At 42.0% G+C, this 20373-nt stretch overlaps 1 protein-coding gene across 13 annotated transcripts in view; it reads left to right on the forward strand.

Moving 5' to 3' along the window:
* Positions 1-20373, forward strand: part of LOC140633951 (ATP-binding cassette sub-family C member 12) — an 82643-nt gene that overhangs the window by 26807 nt on the left and 35463 nt on the right. For 11 of the 13 annotated variants that reach the window (XR_012031546.1, XR_012031545.1, XR_012031547.1 and 8 more), the window contains 5 exons: positions 2419-2585; positions 4957-5064; positions 7127-7402; positions 10824-10895; positions 12406-12530. Coding sequence is in view for 10 of the 13 variants with exons in the window: in XM_072827152.1 (XP_072683253.1) it covers positions 2419-2585; positions 4957-5064; positions 7127-7402; positions 10824-10895; positions 12406-12530 (748 nt within the window). In the remaining 3 variants the exon portion in view is untranslated. The remainder of the gene's footprint in view (positions 1-2418; positions 2586-4956; positions 5065-7126; positions 7403-10823; positions 10896-12405; positions 12531-20373) is intronic. The other 2 variants (XM_072827154.1, XM_072827155.1) reach the window with 2 other exon arrangements.

A 20373-nucleotide genomic window follows, 5' to 3' on the forward strand; every position in this document is an offset into this window, starting at 1 on the left:
TTAGGGAGTGGCTTACAAAACTTGCTTCTGAGCTTGCCAAAGGAAGTGCTGCAGGTTAGAACACTGGCAGCCCAATGGAATCTTCCTTGAAGACCCAGAAACACTTCCTCACACATTGAACTCTAGTACAATGATTTGATTAAATTTGATTCCATTTGACTTAGTCCAATTTAATTCAACTCAATTTAACTTGAGTCAGTTTAATTCAATAAATATTTATCAACTTCCTACTATGTGCAAGGTCATAAGCTCAACAATAGCTATAAGTTTGTTGACTCCATGTCTAGAATATATCTGGAATCTACTTCTCTTCATTCCACTGCCACCCTAGTGTAAGCCAATATTCTCTCCTTTCTGGACTGTGGAAAGAACTTCTGAATTCAATACTTGCTTTCTTCCTTCCTCCTAAAATCCATTATGTACTCAGAAACCAGTGTGACCTTTTAAAAATGTCAATCAGATCCTGTCCTTCTCTGCTAAAAAATCTTTAGTGGTTTATTATCACACTTAGATTATTCCAATTTAGGACTTTTGATTTAAATCCAAATTCCTTTATGTGGCCTATTAGATCCAACATGATCTGACACCTGATGACCTCTCTAATCTCATCACATCTTGTCCTAACCCTTGATAACTTGCTTGAGCCATGCAAACCTGCTGTCTTTTTTTAGAACAATATCCATGCTCATTCATACCTCAGGATCTTTGCAGTTGCTGTTTCCTCTGCCTGAAATGCTCTTGTGCTAGATGTTCATGGCAACCTTGTGACTCCTTTTAATGTCACTAACTCAAGGTGGCCTTCTTGATTACAGTTCTAAGCAGGTCCATTCCTGACCAGTTCCTTTTAATCACTTCACCCTGTTTATTTCTTTCATATCATCCAACAAATTTATAATGGTAGAATTTGTCTATCTCCTCTATGGAAAGAGAGCTGAGAGTCTGTTTACTCCTATGTAAACCAACACCAAGCACAGCATGAGGCCAATATAAACATCAGGTTAAAATTTGTTGAATGAGTAAACACATGAATTAACTGTAGGGTGAAATGGGGAAAATGGTACAAAGGAGAAGCTCCAGGGGGGTGAGAGGGTGAGCATATCGTGTTGGAGAGATCAAGAAGAGCTTCATGGCAGAAGTGGCATTTTAGAAAGGCTTTGAAGGATAGCAAGGGCTCAGATACAGACAGCGCTGGGGAGGACTCCCAGCAGAAGCAAAGGCCTAGAGGTGAATATTCGAGGGTGTGCTTGGGGAAGAGGAGGTGTGTGGTATCGTAGAGGCAAAGGGCATATGGACAGCAGAACTTTGCACCACAGTAGAACTGGGTTCCAATTCTGCATGACCACTTAAAAGGCAAGTTACTTAATCTGCTGTGACTTTCCTGTCCTGCCAGAGGGCATAATAATAGTTCCTCCCTTGTCACACAGTGAGGAGAGTGATCAAATGAAGGCATTGTGCAGTGCTCAGCAGAGCACTCAGTAAGAATGGTGATGGCCCCATGTTGTTAGTGTGAAAAACATTTTTGCAGAAAAGGCTGGAATTGGAGTTAGGAACTTTAAACACCAGGAGAAGGAGGCTTGAGTTTGACTTGTAAGCAGCACAGAGGCATGGACCCCATCTGGACTTACAAAAGGGAGAAATAGGGGATCCCTGGGTGGCTCAGCGGTTTAACGCCTGCCTTTGGCCCAGTGCGCGATCCCAGAGTCCCGGGATTGAGTCCCACGTCGGGCTCCCGGCATGGAGCCTGCTTCTTCCTCTGCCTGTGCCTCTGCCTCTCTCTCCTCTCTCTGTGATGATCATGAATAAATAAATAAATAATCTTAAAAAACAACAACAACAACAAAAAAGGGAGAAATACTCTTGGGCTCTTGTAGCTATACCTGGAACACAAGAGAGGAGCCCAAATGCGACAGTCTTCAGGCTTGGCACATGTGTTTTGTTTGGTCTTTACAGTATTTAAAAGCTTCTTTCAATTAGTCCCCAACACTTACAAGTGTAAGTGAAAGACGTCCCACAAAATTCCAGATCCCAGACTTTGGGACAGTTGAAGGTGTAGGGACCCTGAGCAGCCCTGCACTGAGATGTAGCTTCCCCTTGCACTGAGGCATGTGGTCTCCATTTTGCTACACCCCACACTCTCCCTCTGGTCTTAATCTCTTCCCACTCCCTTCATTTACATTATTTGCCAACTCCTGTACACATCCAAGTATATGACTCTTAACACAGAGAATCAGGATTGGAAGAGGCCTCAGAAACCATCCAGTATGGCAGCTGACATGCACTAAGCTCCCAGTTTGTGTACAGGGCTCTCCATACTTCGTCTCATTTAAACTTCATATCAGGAATCCTTAATACTTTTTTGCAGGAGGATCAGGTATGGATAAATACATTTCTTGGTGCTGCAAAATAAATCCATTATAGACTGTTTTCTATTTACAGATATAAGGAAGAGGGAAAGGAAATTACTGGAAAAAGCTGGATTTTTCCAAAGTGGAAACTCGGCCCTGGCTCCCATTGCATCTACCATAGCCATTGTATTGACATTCACCTGCCACATACTCCTGAGACGCAGGCTCACTGCCTCAGTGGTAAGAATCATCTCTAGAACTGTCCTCCTTCACACTCCAACACGTCACACTCCCTGCTGGCAAAGGCCCAGCACTGGCATCAGAATACCCAATCACAGAAGGGTCAGTATTTGACCTTGACTTTTAAAATCAAGTGCTTGGGCTGACAAGGAGCTCAGGAGAGTCTAACGTGACTCTTAACCAGTCTTATGTCAGTGCAGGGGTAGTGGTTAATGTTGAAACACAATCTGATATTTAGAAAACAGAACTGAAATCAGATGAGCACTTGGCTATTTTATTCACAATTATATATACGTATTATAAGAAGGGAAGTTTGTGGGAATTCTCTGGATGAGAGACTCAGTGTGGTTAGGGTAAGAATCCCTCTTGTTTAACTCCTGACTCTGGTATTTTACTATGACAGAGGGCAATTCATTGAACCTCTCTTGCTTGGTTTTATTATCTGTAAATGGGGTTATAATAGTCCCTGTGGTTGTGAGGACTGAAGGAGTCCTTTTATGTAAGGCACGTGGAACAGTGCCTGGTACGTTGTAAATGCTGTGTAAGTGTTTGTTGTTCTTATTAGCCTGATGCTCACCCAGGCCAGGCGATTTTGGGCTGAAAGCCTCAGAGGGAGAATTAGAATGAAGGTGAGATGCTCAGGTTTTTTATAAGAGGGCCTGTGCACTCAAAGGTAAAGAAACTCTGGGCTAGATGGGAAACAGCCCCTGGCTGAAATAAATAAACAGCTGAGATATTAAACCCAGTGTCTGAAGGGTAAGTGAATGGAGGAAAGTCAATAAAAGCAAGAAAAAAAAGAGAGAGAGAGAGAATGAAATAAGCAAGTGTGCTCACAGAGCAGTAGTTGCACCAAAAATCTCGATCTTGAGAGGAAGGGAGGATGTGTGAGAAATCAGGATGCTTTTGCTGGGGCATCTGTTGTGGGGCTGTCAGTCCTGTTACTGCCCTTTGTTTCTTTGTGATGTGCTTTTATTTTCCTGGGTTCTTCACGCGCAGTTTAGTCACTCTGAGGGCTTGAATTCAGCAATGAACCCAAGCCAGAATGAATGGCAATGACATACCAAAGCCTCAACAGAATGCTTCTCAATTATTGTGACTGTGTTCTATGATCCCAAACAACAAAACATTCTTTCCCCAGCAATACACCAAGCAAATTTTATACCAAACTGGGTACACATAATTAATATTTTATAAAGTGATGATTTAGGAGAAAAGTAGACAAGAACAAATTCCCCTGAATGCAAGGCATATATTTTTTTCAGATTCAGAATCCCTTGCCTTCTCTGTCAAGGCCACATCAGTAGGAGGTCAGTCCTCAGATGCTGGCTCACATAAGGCAGCCTGAATGCTCTGTCAACCAAGGCCTGGGTTTTCTGAGTCAAGAATAGTATTTTGGGCTTGGGGGAGTTGAGTTCTCTTTGGGAATGGATTTGGGACTAGATGTGATGAAGGGAACATTCTCCATTGTCCCCTTATGGAACTAAGGAGGATTAGTTGAAGCCCAGGGCTTCATCCATGGGACCCATTCAACAGCAGGATCACTCTGGATTTGTTGATGGAAGTTGTTATTAATTTCTTAAATGGGTGGTTAGGGAGAATATGCTAATTACAAGTTGGACAGATGAGAAGATGAAATCTGAGAGATGAAATTAGGTACCCCTGGGGCACCAATAGAGTGAGAAAACTCATCTTTATTGAAGCTGTATGATGTTAAACACCTACCAGGCAGGCCTCAGTGAGAAAAGCCTCAGTATGGAGGGGAGGTGATTTTTTGGAAATGGCAGTTGGAGGTTTTCAAATCTGTCTCAGGCATGTGGTGGGTAGGGTATGGAGGCCAGACCTTGGGGGTAGGAGAGCCAGAAGCCACTCTCCCAACAGCAGCATGGACCAAGCAGGTCCTTCCAGGAAATTTTTACTTTCATCCTGGGACTGAATATGGTATGAAAAAGGATACTCTAGATCTGAAGGGTCAGAGGCCTCTGAAGCAACTGGGAGAAGGGGATAATTTAGGACAATCCATGGAGTTTTGAGTGAATGGTCTAGGCCAAGCAAGGATGTGGATTGGAGACTTTCAAACATATTCAATTAGAGGTCTTCCTTGGAAATTATCCTCTCTGTACTGACAGAGACAAGGTGATAAATCTCCCACCATTTTGATGAAAATCCAAAGCAAAATAGATTAAGATCTTGCCATCCCTAATTTGCCAGCCCATGATTTGTGAGCCATGAAATGGAAAAAAAAAATGTTCCTGTAAGAGTTCCAACTGTGCCACAATTTCTCATCGCAGCAAATATAATTCCCATGGATATAATGGTTCAGAGCCAAGGCAACATCTCATCCTAAACCCTATACCTCTCTTTTGTTCTTCAGGCATTTAGTGTGATTGCCATGTTTAATGTAATGAAGTTTTCAATTGCAATCTTGCCTTTCTCAGTCAAAGCAATGGCTGAAGCCAATGTCTCTCTGAGGAGAATGCAGGTATAACTAACACCGGGTGAGTAGGGAAGAGAGAGATCTCATTTTGGGGTGGGAAAATTCTCTGATCTGTGGAAGCTGTGTCAACCCTTGGGAGGGCAGGGTCACTTGTTTGAAGAACATTGGGAGAAGGCCCTGCATTCAGAGTTGGATCAACAAATGTGCATCAAGGAAGGTACAAGCAAGGCTTTATAAGGTGGTTTGCCCTTTTAGTAAAAATGAAATAAAATCTCCATACATGGAGATGATATTCTTGACCCTCTTTTCCCAAGCTATAAATCTTAAAATGTTCCAGGAGTGGGGTTGAGTTTGACCTGAGCCATCCTCTGCCCCTTTACCTACTTGGTTTGTCTTATAATGGGTGTGGTGATGAGAGTGATGAAGAGGGTGATGGTGCATCACATTTATGGACTCAGTTGCTTTATTCATTCATTCAGCCATTCATCAGAGATGTACTGTGTGCTTCCTATATATAAACCATTATGGGAAGTGCAAAGAAGAGGAGAAGAGAGTCTTTACTTTCAAGAGCCTCCAGTTTAGTGTAGGACCAGGTATCCCAGGAATTGCTTATGCAGTAAGGATATGTGACATGTGAAAAGGGTGCATAAAGTGGTACTGAAGTTCAGGCAAGGAAAGGAAAAGGAGGAGGGTGTTTCAAACGAGAGAACAGCATGTTCAGGCATGAGCAAATTAATTGAATGATTTTATTCACTCAGGCCAGCAATCTAGAAGTCATCTTAGGCATCCAAGGTACCTGTGTCTGTCTTCTCCCTTACTATCTACAGTTAACCAATCAAGGGCCCCATTGAGTCACCTTCTGCTCACTGTATTTCCTCAATTTTAAGAGGGCACTATTTGTAAGATTGGGTTGGTTGGTTGTGGTGTTGACTTATCACTTTTTGAACAAAACACAAACACGAACACCATTGCATTAATTGTATATATTATATCAAATATCTTAGGCTAGAGGAATAATGCTATTTCTTGACTTCTCAACTTTTGCTCTGTCCCTACTGCCATCACCTTCACTCAAGGCCTTATCATCTCTCATCTGAATTATCACAGTGACTCATGAACCAATCTTCCTTTTCCATTATTGATCTCCTCAAATCCACATCATACTCAGCCCCCCACAAAGCTGTTAAAATTTTGGTGTGATCACTGATATTCACCTGCTTGAGATCCTTGACTTCTTGTTCCCTCCAGGACTGAAACTGAACTTTCCATCAGTAGGTCCTCAGTTATATCTCCACCTGATTGCCTATACCCTTCCTACCTTGAGTTCTGTAGTAACCCTGAATTACTTGTTTCATACTCCACCCTGATAAACCATGGTGTTGCATGTTTCCTTGCTTTGCTAATGCCATGCCCTCTGTTAGAAGGCTCCCATCTCCCTTTCCTTCCCTCATCTTTGCCTGTACAGCACCTGTACAGACTCAGCTCAGGCACCAGTACATGGCCCTTGGGATGGGGAGCTAAGTTTCCTTCTCTGGAAGTCACAGTGTTTTGTTCTTGTCACATTTCCCTGAAATGTCTGTATATATTCCCATCTTCCCCCAGACTGTAATCTCTTTAAGGACAGGAATCATGCCTTATTCATAGTTTCATTTCTGCTGTTTACCCCAGAATCTGGCACAGGGTAGGCGCTTGGCAAATGCTTTATTGAACTGAACTGAGTGGGGGCCTAGGAAAAAGACACAGTAGAGGCTGAGCATGTGACCTTTGTTTCATAAGCATTAGTGCCAGACAATGAAGCCCCCACCCAAAGACTGGCAAAAGCTGATTACCTTGGGCATGAGGACTAAATGTAGCTGCAATTAGTATTCTCCAATGTGGGTGACCCACATAGACCTTGTGGTTAAAGAGGCATCTGTCCTAGATCGCATGAGCTAGTAGACTATTTCTGCTGCAGCTTCTCCTAGGGGAATATCTTCAGAATATCTTCTCTGAATGTCCTGAGTACAATTGCCAAGATTATGGTTTTGGGTCATTAGAAGATATATATTGGGATGGTTCTTGCAAATGGATAATGTGTGCCCAGTTAATTTTGTCTCTTTAATCTTAGAAAATTCTCATAGATAAAAGCGCCCCATCTTACATCATCCAACCAGAAGACCCAGATACTGTCTTACTTTTAGCAAATGCCACCTTGACTTGGGATCAAGAAACCAGCAGAAAAAGTGACCTAAAGAAAGTGGAGAACCAGAAAAAGCATTTTCTCAAGAAACAGAGGCTAGAGGCATACAGTTTGAGTTCATCAGACCAGGGAGTTGCTGGCCCAGAGGAGCAAAGTGGTAGCCCCAAATTGGTTCTGCACAATATAAGCTTTGTGGTAAGAAAGGTGGGTATGTGTTCTACAGGTGTGGTGGCTTCCATCTTTCCTCCTTGATTCACACAGCTATGGCCTTCTCAAGGCCTAACATAATTCAGTTTGAGCTGGAGGTGGTGGAGGGATGTCTCTAACTAGGTTGTTTTTTTTTCCCCAACTTTAAAACTATGTACATGGATATTGAAAAATTCTCTTCAAGCTGAGAGAAGATGGTGATTGTATTAATTTTTTAAAGATTTTTAAATTTATTCATAAGAGACAGAGAGTGAGGCAGAGACCCAGGCAGAAGGAGAAGCAGGCTCCCTGCTGGGAGCCCGATGTAGGACTCCATCCCAGATCCCAGGATTATGCCCTGAGCCAAAGGCAGATGCTCAACTGCTGAGCCACCCAGGTGTCCCTGGTGGTTGTATTAGTACTGATCTTCTAACTCCAAAGTAGTCAGTTGCAATGTTGAATGGACAATCCATTTCAGGTTGCTAGGCTCAAATTGAATATCTTTTATAAAAAATCTTTGATTTGTTCTTAATTTCACATTGAAGTAGTATGATAGATAATAACCAACAATCATGAGCACTTACTATTTACCAGGTACAAAATTAATTCATTTAACCACCCTAAGAACTTTAAGAGGTAGGTACTACAGCTACCCTCACTTTATGATTGAGAAACCTGACACACTGGGAGGTTGCATAATTTATCCAAGATAACACTGCTATCAGGTGGCAGAAGAGGGCTTCACACCCAGGGCAAATGGCCCCAGAATCTGTGCTTGTAAGCAACATACTTGTTAAAAGCAAATGAGATCAACAAACAACGCAGCAAAGGAAGCCAGCCAGTCTGTTGACTGTTCCCCTCAGGATTGGGGAATAGAGTTTTTAGACAAAGCTCTGCATTTATGGGATGTTTGGCCTTCTCCTGCATGTGGTTCTCTTGCACTGAGAACTCAGAAGCAGTGCTCCAGGGATGGCAGTGTTGTTGATTTTGCTGCAGAGGGCTCAGCATTAATCTTGTGCCTAGTATTTTAATCTCCCATCTTGTTGACTCACCCTTTCCCCATGCGAGCACTACAGAAGGAGAGGTTCCTGTTTATTATGTGATGCTAAGCTCAATAGCTGGTGTAAAGTGGTGCTTCTTATCGTTAGCAGAGTTGTCTGCCACATATTCATGGGAAATTGTGTTTGGTTGGATGAGTGCAATTGAGCTAGGTTCTCAGTTAAGTCCTGCCGGGTGCAGCCCACTTTGCTTTCTCATTCCCTTCCCCTGCTTATGATGTGCAGCACCTGGATTGGTCTAACCATGTCTTTGAGTTGCTCCAGAGAGGCCTCAGTGAACTACTATTGTGTTTTAAAGAAGCTGCCTTTTATCCCCTTTATTGCTTTCCTTCTTCTCATTATGTTGATAACTCTTGGGTTTGTGCACCAAGGACATTGTCAGTGTTTTCTGAAACAAGTTGAAGACATAGTGGGGGCAACACAGCATTGAGTGGATTAAGGGTGTGTCTCTGGAACCTGGTGTACCTGGGTTCCAGTCCTACCCACTTGCCAGCTGTGTGACTTTTAGTATATTGCTTAACCTCTTAGAGCCTCTCCTCCTTCACCTGCTCAATGGGTATTTTAATAATAGTAGCACTTCACAAGGTGGGTGTGAGAACTGAAGGAGGTATCATACAAAAAATGCTAAGCCCACTGTAAGTCTCAACTGATGTTAGCTATTGTTGCCCTTTTTCGTCTCACAACCAAGTCCAGCTTAAGTGTTGCCCTTAAATGTCCTAAATTCAGAGCATCCATATTATCCCAAATTTAGTTCCAGAATTCCATTGGACTATAGCCTTTTTGATATCAGGGCATGTATCTGTCTCATTTATAGTTGTGACAGTGCACCAAAGCAAGTGCCTGGCACAGAGTAGACTCCCAACACTTTTCTGAATGAACAAATGAATAATTGGAAACTCATGGGTTTTCTTCGGAAGACAAGGATAAATCTAGAAGGTTCAGACCTGGTCTCAGGTAGTGGATAGAACTCAAAAGAGAACCAAATGCCTAAAAACTGGATCCATACCTGTGGTCTCTTTGCCCCCAAATCTGTCATGCCCTAGTTACTTGAAGTCCTTTTAGGGGAATTAAAATGGATCTGCTTCACTTAGTTCACTTACTTGTAGCTTCAATGACAATATGAGCTGCATAAGGCAGGGATCACATCTGCCTTGATTACTACTTCATCCCCAGTGCCTCGCATGATGCCTGGTGTTCCATAAAGACTTGTCAAAGAAATTCATGATGACAAGAAGCAATCTTCATGTGTTGAGGATGGCAGACAGGTGATGGGTCCTTCTGGTATATTTCAGGTGGGAAAGGAGCCATATTTAGCTCTGTGATGGGCATCTTTGCTCTAAAGGGTTATAGAGAGCAGGTCTTAATGAGAATGCTCTTAGATATTCCAACTGCAGCATTACAGTATTTGCTTGAACACAAGAGTGGGCACATGTCCACTTAAAAGTCTCCATATGGGCTCTTGCTCTGCTCGCAGTGGTTTCCTCCCAGATATCTACATCCCCTTCAGGCGTCCTCAAATGTTACCTGTTGTCAGTGACCCATCCATGTGCACTGGCCATCTTCCAACTGCTGGATCTGTATCTGTACCTGAGGGCCTTCTCTACCACTTACAAAGTTCCCTCCACCCTCATCCTTATCTCCTCCCTGCTTTATGTGTTACCATGGCATGTACCTGTCATACTCCGTATTTTACTTACTTACCTTGTTGATTGTTGGTCCCCCCAATTAAACATAAGCTCCATGAAGGCAGAGCCAAATTGTTGTCTGTCATGTTCATTACTGTATTGTGCTACTGCTAGTGTCCAGGGTGGCATCTGGCTCATAGCAGTCAATTACAAGATTTGTGGTTGAATTAATAGATCTGTAGCTGTAGAGTAATCCATGAACCCAATGTGCTCAGTAATTTCAGATTACACTTCAGTATGGTGGGAGGATACTTTAAAACTGACTTTAAAAAAACACTCAGCTCTCTGTACTTCAAAGGCTGCCCTTGTCCCCCTGGGTTGTGCAGCCTTTAACTTCTATTAGATTTGCTTTCCTGGAGTGTGCGCAAGGGACAATTCTCATGTCCAGGCCCCATGTGTTGTCCCAGACCAACACAAGGCTGTTTCACATCAGTGCTTGTGCATGATTTCTAGAAATCCTCCAGGCACTCTGCTGTGCTGTGCCAAGGAAAGCACTTAATTAAGACTTAAGTTCCTGCATCCTCTCAGGCTGTGTATCGGGTTTGGGGTGTGAGGATATAGCTGCCACCTCTTAAAGCCAGCAGTGACCCCTTGGTCACCACCTGGCCTGGCTGGCAGTTTGGGAGCAACACCTTTGGCCCAAGACCCTCTAAAATCTGGTGGCATGACTATATCTGTTTTCTGTTTCTCTGGTAGGGGAAGGTCTTAGGAATATGCGGGAACGTTGGAAGTGGAAAGAGTTCCCTCATTGCAGCTCTCCTAGGACAGGTAAGCTGTGAAGATGGAGCACTTATATGACAGTCAAATGGTCCCCTGCCTGCTGTGTCAGGGCCCTCCGAGAACAGTGGACCCAGTGGCTGGGCTTGGCTGCACTCGACGCTGTGCACACAGTTAACAGTGATTTCCAGAAGGTTAACGTGTGCAGTAGCTCCTTGGTGAGGCCGAGCTTTTTATACTCTTGAGTTTACCTTCTAAGGACATGTGTTAAACAGTGACTGTTTCCTTGCCTAGAGTGCCATCTTTGTCAAAGGAAGAGACAAGTCATTAAATGCATGGTAGTCCCCATGACTTGGGTTGTCCTGATTAGAGAGGCCAGCAAGGCAGCTTGTCAGGGAAGGACCAAAGAACCTATGACTCACCATGACTTTGGATGTGTTTTTCCCCTCATTATCTCCATATCTCCAGTATCTGCCCAGAGCAGTGGCTCAGTCAAATCTTCTTTGATGGAGTAGCTGAATGCATGCATCAACTAAAGCAGTAACGTGCCCTCAACTTCTCTGTAGACCTTGTGGCAGGGAGAGGGAGGAGCCCAGGATTCTTGTCCTTTGCTACTTCTAGCTATGTGACCCAGGCTTGAGCACCATGCTGTCTCTTGCATATCCTGTCTCCTAACACCTTTGAACATGGTATCATCACTAGTATCCACTGTTACCTGTTAGATGCCCACCATGTAGGATTATCCTAAGTGAACTTATGTAGTCAGGGTCACACACCAGAGCCCATGTCATTTTTTAATTGGATTGCCCAATCTGCCACATGAAACTGGATTTTCCAGTTCTCTTGAAGACTGAGAAATTCTTTTTTTTTTTAAAGATTTTATTTGTTTATTCATGAGAGAGAGAGAGAGAGGGAGAGAGAGAGAGAGAGAGGTAGAGACACAGGCAGAGGGAGAAGCAGGCTCCATGCAGGGAGCCCGATGTGGGACTTGATCCCAGGTCTCCAGGATCACGCCCTGGGCTGAGTGTGGCACTAAACCACTGAGCCACTGGGGCTGCCCAAGACTGGGAAATTCTGGCTGCACCAGGCCGGCATCCTTGCACCAGGCCCTGTGCCAAATGTGCACTTGAGTTGAGGCTACTTCCTTGAGACAGGGCATGTGAAGACCACCATCCACAGCCATGGAGGCTATGTCTTGCCTCTGGGACCTGGCTGAGGAGGGTGGGACCCAGCTGTACACCTGGAGGAAAAGGGAGCCTTTGTGATAGGTTCTCTCAGAGGGCATCCTGTTCTGGAAGGTGACATGTGGCCTCTCCAGCCTGCAGCAGAGCTTACCACTGCCTCTTCTGTGACATTGCTGCCTGGATGCTTGAAGATTTTTGACTTTGAGACCATCAGCCTATATAGTTGGGCTTTGCAGTATGTGGTCAAGACATCTTTTGACCGTCTTGCACCATCATGATTAGCATTCATGCAATAAGTGGGTGGCAGGTGCAGTGAGACCCTGAAGAGAATTCTGTGAGGTTTAGCTTCTGAAGGTATTCTGGTTATTTTGCTCTAGATGCGGTTACAGCAAGGGATTGTGGCCGTCAACGGGACTGTGGCCTATGTTTCCCAGCAAGCATGGATCTTTCATGGAAATGTGAGAGAAAACATATTATTTGGAGAAAAATATGATCATCAAAGGTATTATTAACTTCGAAAGCATGAGGCACTTTAGTATTTGATACCCTCTGCTATAGATGCTGCTGCCATTTATAACTCTTGCTAAGTAGGCTCCTCTAATGAATTCTGATTACACATTCATCAGATCCAAATGAGTATTGGTTTTTCCTGACCCAAGACTTCAGGAGAGGCACCTTCTGCAGACCTGAGATCACACTCTAAGAAATGGATGGAACTGGCACTTCATTCCCAGTGCAGAGTAGCATATGTTCTGAGGTTCTCTGTAACAGTACATATGTTATCTGACTGGAGAAAGATATATCTGGCAATTTTGCTTTAGGCCAAGTAACCAAAACTGCTCAAAATCATGAGCAGCAGGTATGCAAATTAGTCAGTCCCCAAATTACTAATTGACATCAGATATATAAGGATATGTTGCTGTTAATGTACTCAAAATGATCTAACGGAAGATAAACAAGGCTCAAGTCATAGTTTTTGGATCACTTTGGTTGATTATTTTAAACTCTGGAAAGTAGTAGCTTTCTATGGTTCTTTGCTGGATTTGGTGTGCTGCCGTGTACATACCCAGAGTTCTATAAACACCTATTTAGGGAGATTTTGTCATCCTATCCCCATTTTATGGATGAAGAGGCTGAAACTCAGAAGGAAAGTTGACCTGCTCAAGGTCAAACCTAGTAAGTGGCAGGGGTTGAGTCTTGAATGCCAGACCAACATCATTGGTTCTCACTTGAGCTTCCTGACATCTGGGTCACCTTAAAGCCTCCCCAAGCTCCATGATGTTGAAGTAAGAACCAGTGGGATTTTTTTTTTGTATATTTTTTTTAATTGGAGTTCGATTTGCCTACATGCAGCATAACACCCAGTGCTCATCCTGTCAAGTGCCCCCCTCAGTGCCCATCACCTGCTCACCCCTAACCTGCCCACCTCCCCTTCCACTACCCCTTGTTCGTTTCCCAGAGTTAGGAGTCTCTCATGTTCTGTCTCCCTTTCTGATATTTCCCACTCATTGTCTCTCCTTTCCTCTTTAATCCCTTTCACTATTTTTTATGTTCCCCATATGAGTGAAACCATATGTTTGTCCTTCTCTGATTGACTTAATTCACTCAGTATAATACCCTCCAGTTCTATCCACGTCAAGGCAAATGGTAGGTATCTGTCGTTTCTAATGGCTGAGGAATAAATATTCCATTGTATATATAGAGCACATCTTCTTTATCCATTCATCTGTCGATGGACACCGAGGCTCCTTCCACAGTTTGGCTATTGTGGACATTGCTGTTTTTGTTTGTTTAAATCTGGCTTTCAGCTCTCCAGTGATAGTCTGGACTTTCATATCTTACTGTCTGAACCTACCAAACCTGCTGGCTGACATTGGCCAGCATGTGTGTTCCCAGTGAGAGCTCTTACTTCTCCTTCTCTTCCCTGGCCATGGCATCCTGTTGCTAGGAGGCTCAAGAGTGGCAGGAAGGTCTGATCAGTGCAGGAGTCCTTGGCACCAGCTGAACTGCTCTGCTGTTTCTTAGCCTCCCCCCACCCCATCTGGAATGGCTTTTCTTTCCGCAGTAAATGGCTAGGAGGAGGGATTCCTATCTTTATCAGGCAGAAGAATGTCAGGGCAAATATTTACCAAATACTTTCAATTTGCAGGATCATACAGGATGATAGAGGAAAGAAGGGTGGCTCAATGTATCTTTGCCCCTGCCGTCTTCAAGTCCATGGTGCCAAGTGGCAGGATGTTGTGCTGGACTATTCAGAGGCAGCAGGAATCATGTTAGGGAAGAGAGGGTGATGCTTGAATTGGGCTTGGTAGGGTGGATCAAAGCATCCTTTGTATGTGTCATCTCTAGGGTGAACATGGGGCTCTCAGGCCATAGGAAGCAGGAGAGTGGGAGGAAGCTTAAGATGGAGGGTGTGAAGTGGCAAAGGGATGAGGATGTGCTGAGCAACCTGAATCTCATAGTTAAAGATTGACAAAAAAAAAAAAAGATTGACAGAGGTAATAATATTAATAATAACCACCACCGATGAAGAATTTGCAATGTACTAGGAATTGTGCTAATGGCTTTACATATGTGTTCTTGTTTCCTTCTCACAATCCAGTGAGAGTTATTAGCCCAATTCATAGAGTGGAGAGTGAGGATCAGGGAGGTACAGTCTCTTGTCCAAGGTTACCCAGCTGGATTCGAATAGAGATTGTTCTCATCCCCAAATCCCTTGTCTTTTAAAAAAGTTTTTTTTTTTTATTTGAGTATAGTTGACAACTATGTTACATTAGTTTCAGATGTACAACAGTGATTCAACTTCTCTACCTTACGGTATGCTCATCCCAAGTGTAGCTACCATGAGTTACGGTACAACTCTATTCCAGTATCATTGACTAGATACCCTGTGTTATACCTTCCGTCCTCATGACTTACTCATTCTATAACTGGAAGCCTGAATTTCCCACCACCCTACTTCACCCATTTTGCTCATTCCCTTTCTTCACCTGCAACCATCAATTTGTTCTCTGTATTTATGATTCTGACTCTGCTTTTTGTTTGTTTATTCGTTTGTTTTTTTAAAATTGCATATATGAGAAACCATATGGTGTTTGTCTTTCTCAGTCTGACTTATTTCATTTAGTATAATACACTAAAGGTCCATCCATGTTGTTGCAAAAGACATGATCTCATCCTTTAAAAAAAAAAAGATTTTATTTATTCATGAGAGACACACACACATACAGAGGCAGAGACATAGGCAGAGGGAGAAGCAGGCTTCCTGTGGAGAGCCTGATTCAGGAATTGATCCCAGGACCCCAGGATCATGACCCGAGCCAAAGGCAGATGCTCAACCACTGAGCCACCCAGGTGCTGCTAATCTCATCCTTTTTAAAGGCTATGAAGTATTCTATCATACACACATATACGCACACATACATCACATCTTCCTTATCCACTCATGTATCAATGGACACTTAGCCATATCTTGGCTATTGTAAATAATGATGCAATAAACTTAGATGTGCATGTATCTTTTCCAATTAATGTCTTTGTTTTCTATGGGTAAATACCCAGTATTGGAAAGACTGGATCACATGGTATTTCTGTTTTTTTTTTTTTTTTTTTTTTTTAAGATTTCATTTATTTATTCAGGACACACACACACACACACACACACACAGAGAGAGAGAGAGAGAGAGAGAGAGAGAGAGAGAGACAGGCAGAGGGAGAGGCAGAGGGAGAAGCAGGCTCCATGCAGGGACCCTGATGTGGGACTCCATCCCGGGTCCCCAGGATCACGCCCTGGGCTGAAGGCAGGCACTAAACCTCTGAGCCACCCAGGGATCCCCCCGTATTTCTGTTTCTAATTTTTGAGGAAACTCTATACTATTTTCCAGAGTGTCTGCACCAATTTACATTCCTACCAACAGCATATGAGTTCCTTTGCTTCACACCCTCTCCAAAGCTTGTTATTCCTTGCCTTTTTGATTTAGACATTCTGACAAGTGTAAGGTGATATCTCATTGTGGTTTTGGTTTGCCTGATGGTTAATGATATTAAGCATCTTTTCATGTGTCTGTTGGCCATCTGTATGTCTTTTTTAGAAAAATGTCTATTTAAGTCCTCTGCCTATTTTTTAATCAGATTTTTTTTTGGTGTTGAATTGTATAAGTTCTTTATATATTTTGGATATTAACCCCTTATTGGATGTATCATTTGCAAATATCTCCTCCCATTCAGTAGCTTGTCTTTTTGTTTGTTTTTAAGGCTTTAATTATTTTTTTCATGAGAGACATTCAGAGAGAGGCAGAGACATAGGCAGAGGGAGAAGCAGGCTCATTGTGGGGAGTCTGATGCAGGGTCTTTTTGTTTTGTTGATAGTTTCCTTTGCTGTGCAAAAGTGATTGATTGATGGATGGATGGATGGATGGATGGATTGATAGTAGACAATGGGGGGTCCAAATTCATGACCCTGAAATCAAGACCAGAGCTGGGATCAAGAGTTGGATGTTTGACTGAGTGAACCACCCAGGTAACTCCAAAGGATCTTTATTTTGATATAGTCCAAATAATTTATTTTTGCTTTTGTTTCCCTTGCCTTAGGAGATATATCTAAAAATATATTGCTACAGCCAATCAGAGAAATTACTGCCAGTGTCTTCTTCTAGGATTCTTGTGGTCTTAGGTCTTAGGTCTCACATTTAGGTCTAATCCATTTAGATTTTATTTTTGTACATGGTGTTATAAATTGGCCCAGTTTCATTCTTTTGCATGTCCAGTTTTCTCAGCACCATTTATTGAAGAGATTGTCTTTTCCCATTGTATATTCTTGCCTCCTTTGTTATAGATTAATTGACCATTTAAGTATGGGTTTATTTCTGGGCTCTCTATTTTGTTCCTTTGATCTATGTGTCTGTTTTTGTGCCATTACCATACTGTTTTGATTACTACAACCTTGCAGTATATCTTAAAATCTGGAATTGTGATACCTCCAGCTTTATTTTCATTTTCAAGATTACTTTGGTTACTTGGGGTCTTTTGTGGTTCCATACAAATTTTAGTTTTATTTGTCCTAGTTCTGTGAAATATGCTGTTGGTATTTTGATAGGGATTGCATTGAATCTGTAGATTGCTTTGGATACTGTGGATATTGTTAATTCTTCCAATTCATGAGCACTATATATCTTTCCATTTACTTGTTGTCATCTTCAGTGTCTTTCATCAGCGTTTTATAGTATTCAGAGTACAAAACTTTCATCTCCTTGGTTAAGTTTATTCTTAGGTATTTTATAATTTTTTTGTGCCATTGTAAATAGAATTATTTTCTTAATTTTCCTTTCTGTTACTTCATTATGAGTGTATAGAAATGCTACCAATTTCTGGGTATCAATTTTGTATCCTGCAACTTCACAGAACTCATTTGTAACTTCTGGTAGTTTTTTGGTGGAGTCTTTAGGATTTTCTGTGTAGAGTATCATATCATCTACAAATAATGACAGTTAAACTTCTTCTTTACAAATATGAATTTTCCTCTCATTTCTTTTTCTTATCTGATTGCTGTGGCTAGAACTTCCAATATTATATCAAATAAAAGTGGCAAAACTGAATATCCTTGTCTCATTCCTGATGTTAGAGGAAAACCTCTCAGTTTTTTACCATTAGATATTAGGTGTGCATTTTTACCATATGGCCTTTATTATGTTGAGGTATACTCCCTCTAAACCTACTTGGTTGGGAGTTTTTATTTGAACGAATGTTAAATTTTTGTCAAATGCTTTTTCTGCATCTATTGAGATGATCATATGATTTTTATCTTTCATTTTGTTGATATTGTGTACCATGTTGATTGATTTGCAAATATTGAACCATCCTTGCATCTTCTGATTGTTAAATGGGGTGTGCTAATATTTTGAAGATTTTTGCATCTATATTCATCGGGGATATTGACTTGTAGTTTTTTTTTCTTTTGTGGTATCTTTGGTTTTGGTATCGGGGTATTGCTGGCTTCATAGAATGTATTTGGAAGCTTTCCTTCCTCTTCTATTTTTTTGGAATAGTTTGAGGCAAATAGGTATTAACCCTTCCTTAAGTGTTTGTAGAATTCACCCGTGAATCTGTTTGGTCCTGGGCTTTTATTTTTCAGTAGGTTATTATTATTATCATTGATTTAATTTAGTTACTAGTAATTGGGCTGTCAAAATTTTCTATTTCTCCTTCATTCAGTTTTGGAATGTTATATATTTTTAGAAATTTATCCATTTCTTCTAGGTTGTCCAATTTATTATAAAATTTATCATAGGATCATCTTATAATCTTTTGTATTTCTGTGGTGTCAGTTGTTACTTCTCTTTCATTTCTGATTTTATTTTTGGGGGGCCCTTTCTTTTTCTTGATGAATTTGGCTAAGTGTTTATCAATTTTATTTATATTTTCAAAGAAACAACTCTTGGTTTTGTTGATCTTTTTTTCTGGTTTGTTTTCATATCTATGTCATTTATTTCTGCTCTGATCTTTATTATTTTTTTCCTTCTACTCATCTTGGGTTTTGTTCTTCTTTTCCTAGTTCCTTCAGGTGTAAGGTTAGATTGCCTATTTCAGCTTTTTCTTGTTTCTTAGGTAAGCCTGTATCACTATATGTTTCCCTGTTAGAACTGCTTTTGCTGTGTCCCCCAAATTTTGAACCATTGTGTTTTCATTTTTTCTTCAGGAATTTTTAAAATTTCTTCTTAGATTGCCTCACTGATCCATTGGTTCTTAAGTATCATGTTGTTTAGACTCTGTGTATTTGTGTTTTTCCTGTTTTTTTTTTCTTGTAGTTGCTTTCTAGTTTTATTACTGTTATGATCATAAAAGATGTATACTATGATTTCAATCTTCTTAAATTTATTGAGGATGGTTTTGTGGCCTTGTATGTGATGTATTATGGAGAATGTTTCATGTACACCGGAATGTATTTTGTTGTTTTTGGAAGGAATGTTCTTTATATATCTCTTAGGTCCAGCCAGTCAAATGCATCATTCAAAGACAATGTTTTCTTACTTATTTTCTGCCTAGATGATCTAACCATTGATGTATGTGGGGGGTGTTAAAGTCTTCTACTGTTGTAATACCATCAATTTCTCTCTTTATATTCATTAATATTTGCTTTATGTATTTAGATGTTCCAATGCTGGGTGCATGGATATTTACAACGGTTCTATCCTCTAGTTGGATTGATCCCTTTATCACTATGTAATATATTTGCTTTAAAGTCTATTCTCTCTAATGTAAATATTGCAATCTTGTCAAAGCCCCTGGTCTTAACCACTGTGTATACCACTCCTAAAGTTGGTGTATGGGAGTGATGCTCAGAGCTATACCCAACTTCCGCTTCAGGACATTGAGTGATGCCAGGGGCCAGCATGCCCCCTGAAGGGCAGCTACCCATAATCTGCCTACTTGCCCTCTTATTGGTGCCCTTTATTGGGAAAGTGTGTCCTGCAAAGTCTGAGTTGTGAGGCTTACCCACTGTCATGCACTGAGAAGAGAGGATCCCAATGATGCTGGTATCAATCAACTAATCAACCAATTAATTAGTCAACTAATTAACCCTTGTGGAGGCATACAGCCTGCCAAGTGGGATAGAAACCTGGGGCTCAGTGGTGGGAACTGGGTGCTCCTTGTATAGGGCATGAGCTTGATCCGACACCAGGGACACCAAGAAATTCAGAGCAGGAACCAGTTTTTGAAGCAGAGATGTGGTGTACTGTGGTGCCCTGGGAAACAGTCTACCCACAGTGGGAGCCTTCTGAGTGGGAATGAGGCATAGATAAAACCCAGGAAAAAGGGTGTGAAATCCTTCTGTAGCTTAAGGCCTGGACATGTCTGAGTCCCTACTTACTAGCTTATTGACTCTCCTGGATCCCTTGCTGTCAGAAGTCCCCAGGGGGTGGTACTGGGGTCATGCCTAATAGGTCATGGGACCCCCAGCTTTTCTGTGCTTTGCAGGATGAGGTGCTAGTCCCAGAAGTATGGCTGCTGAGAATTGGTTAGGGTCTTGCCCATTAGATTCCCCAAGACTGGCCCAGTGCTAGACAGTAGGCAATGCTGAGGGACAAAACCAAGAGGCCAGGAGGTCCAAGGACCTGAGATCCTATTCCTGCTTGGCCTCTGTTCCTCAGGCAGTATTCTCTGTGCTAAGTGTCCTCAGGTATCTCACAGGGAGAAAGCCCTGCTCTCTCCAACCCAGTAGGAGTGACTGGTAGATAGAGGAGCATCCTGGAGCAGATGTCAGGGTCATCCTTTACTATCATCCCAGCACCCTGCTGTTACCCTCCACCCACATACATCTCTTCTATTCATGGTTTCGAATCCTCTGT

The sequence above is a fragment of the Canis lupus genome, chromosome 5 (assembly GCF_048164855.1).
Source record: "Canis lupus baileyi chromosome 5, mCanLup2.hap1, whole genome shotgun sequence".
In the NCBI taxonomy this organism is placed as follows: domain Eukaryota; kingdom Metazoa; phylum Chordata; class Mammalia; order Carnivora; family Canidae; genus Canis; species Canis lupus.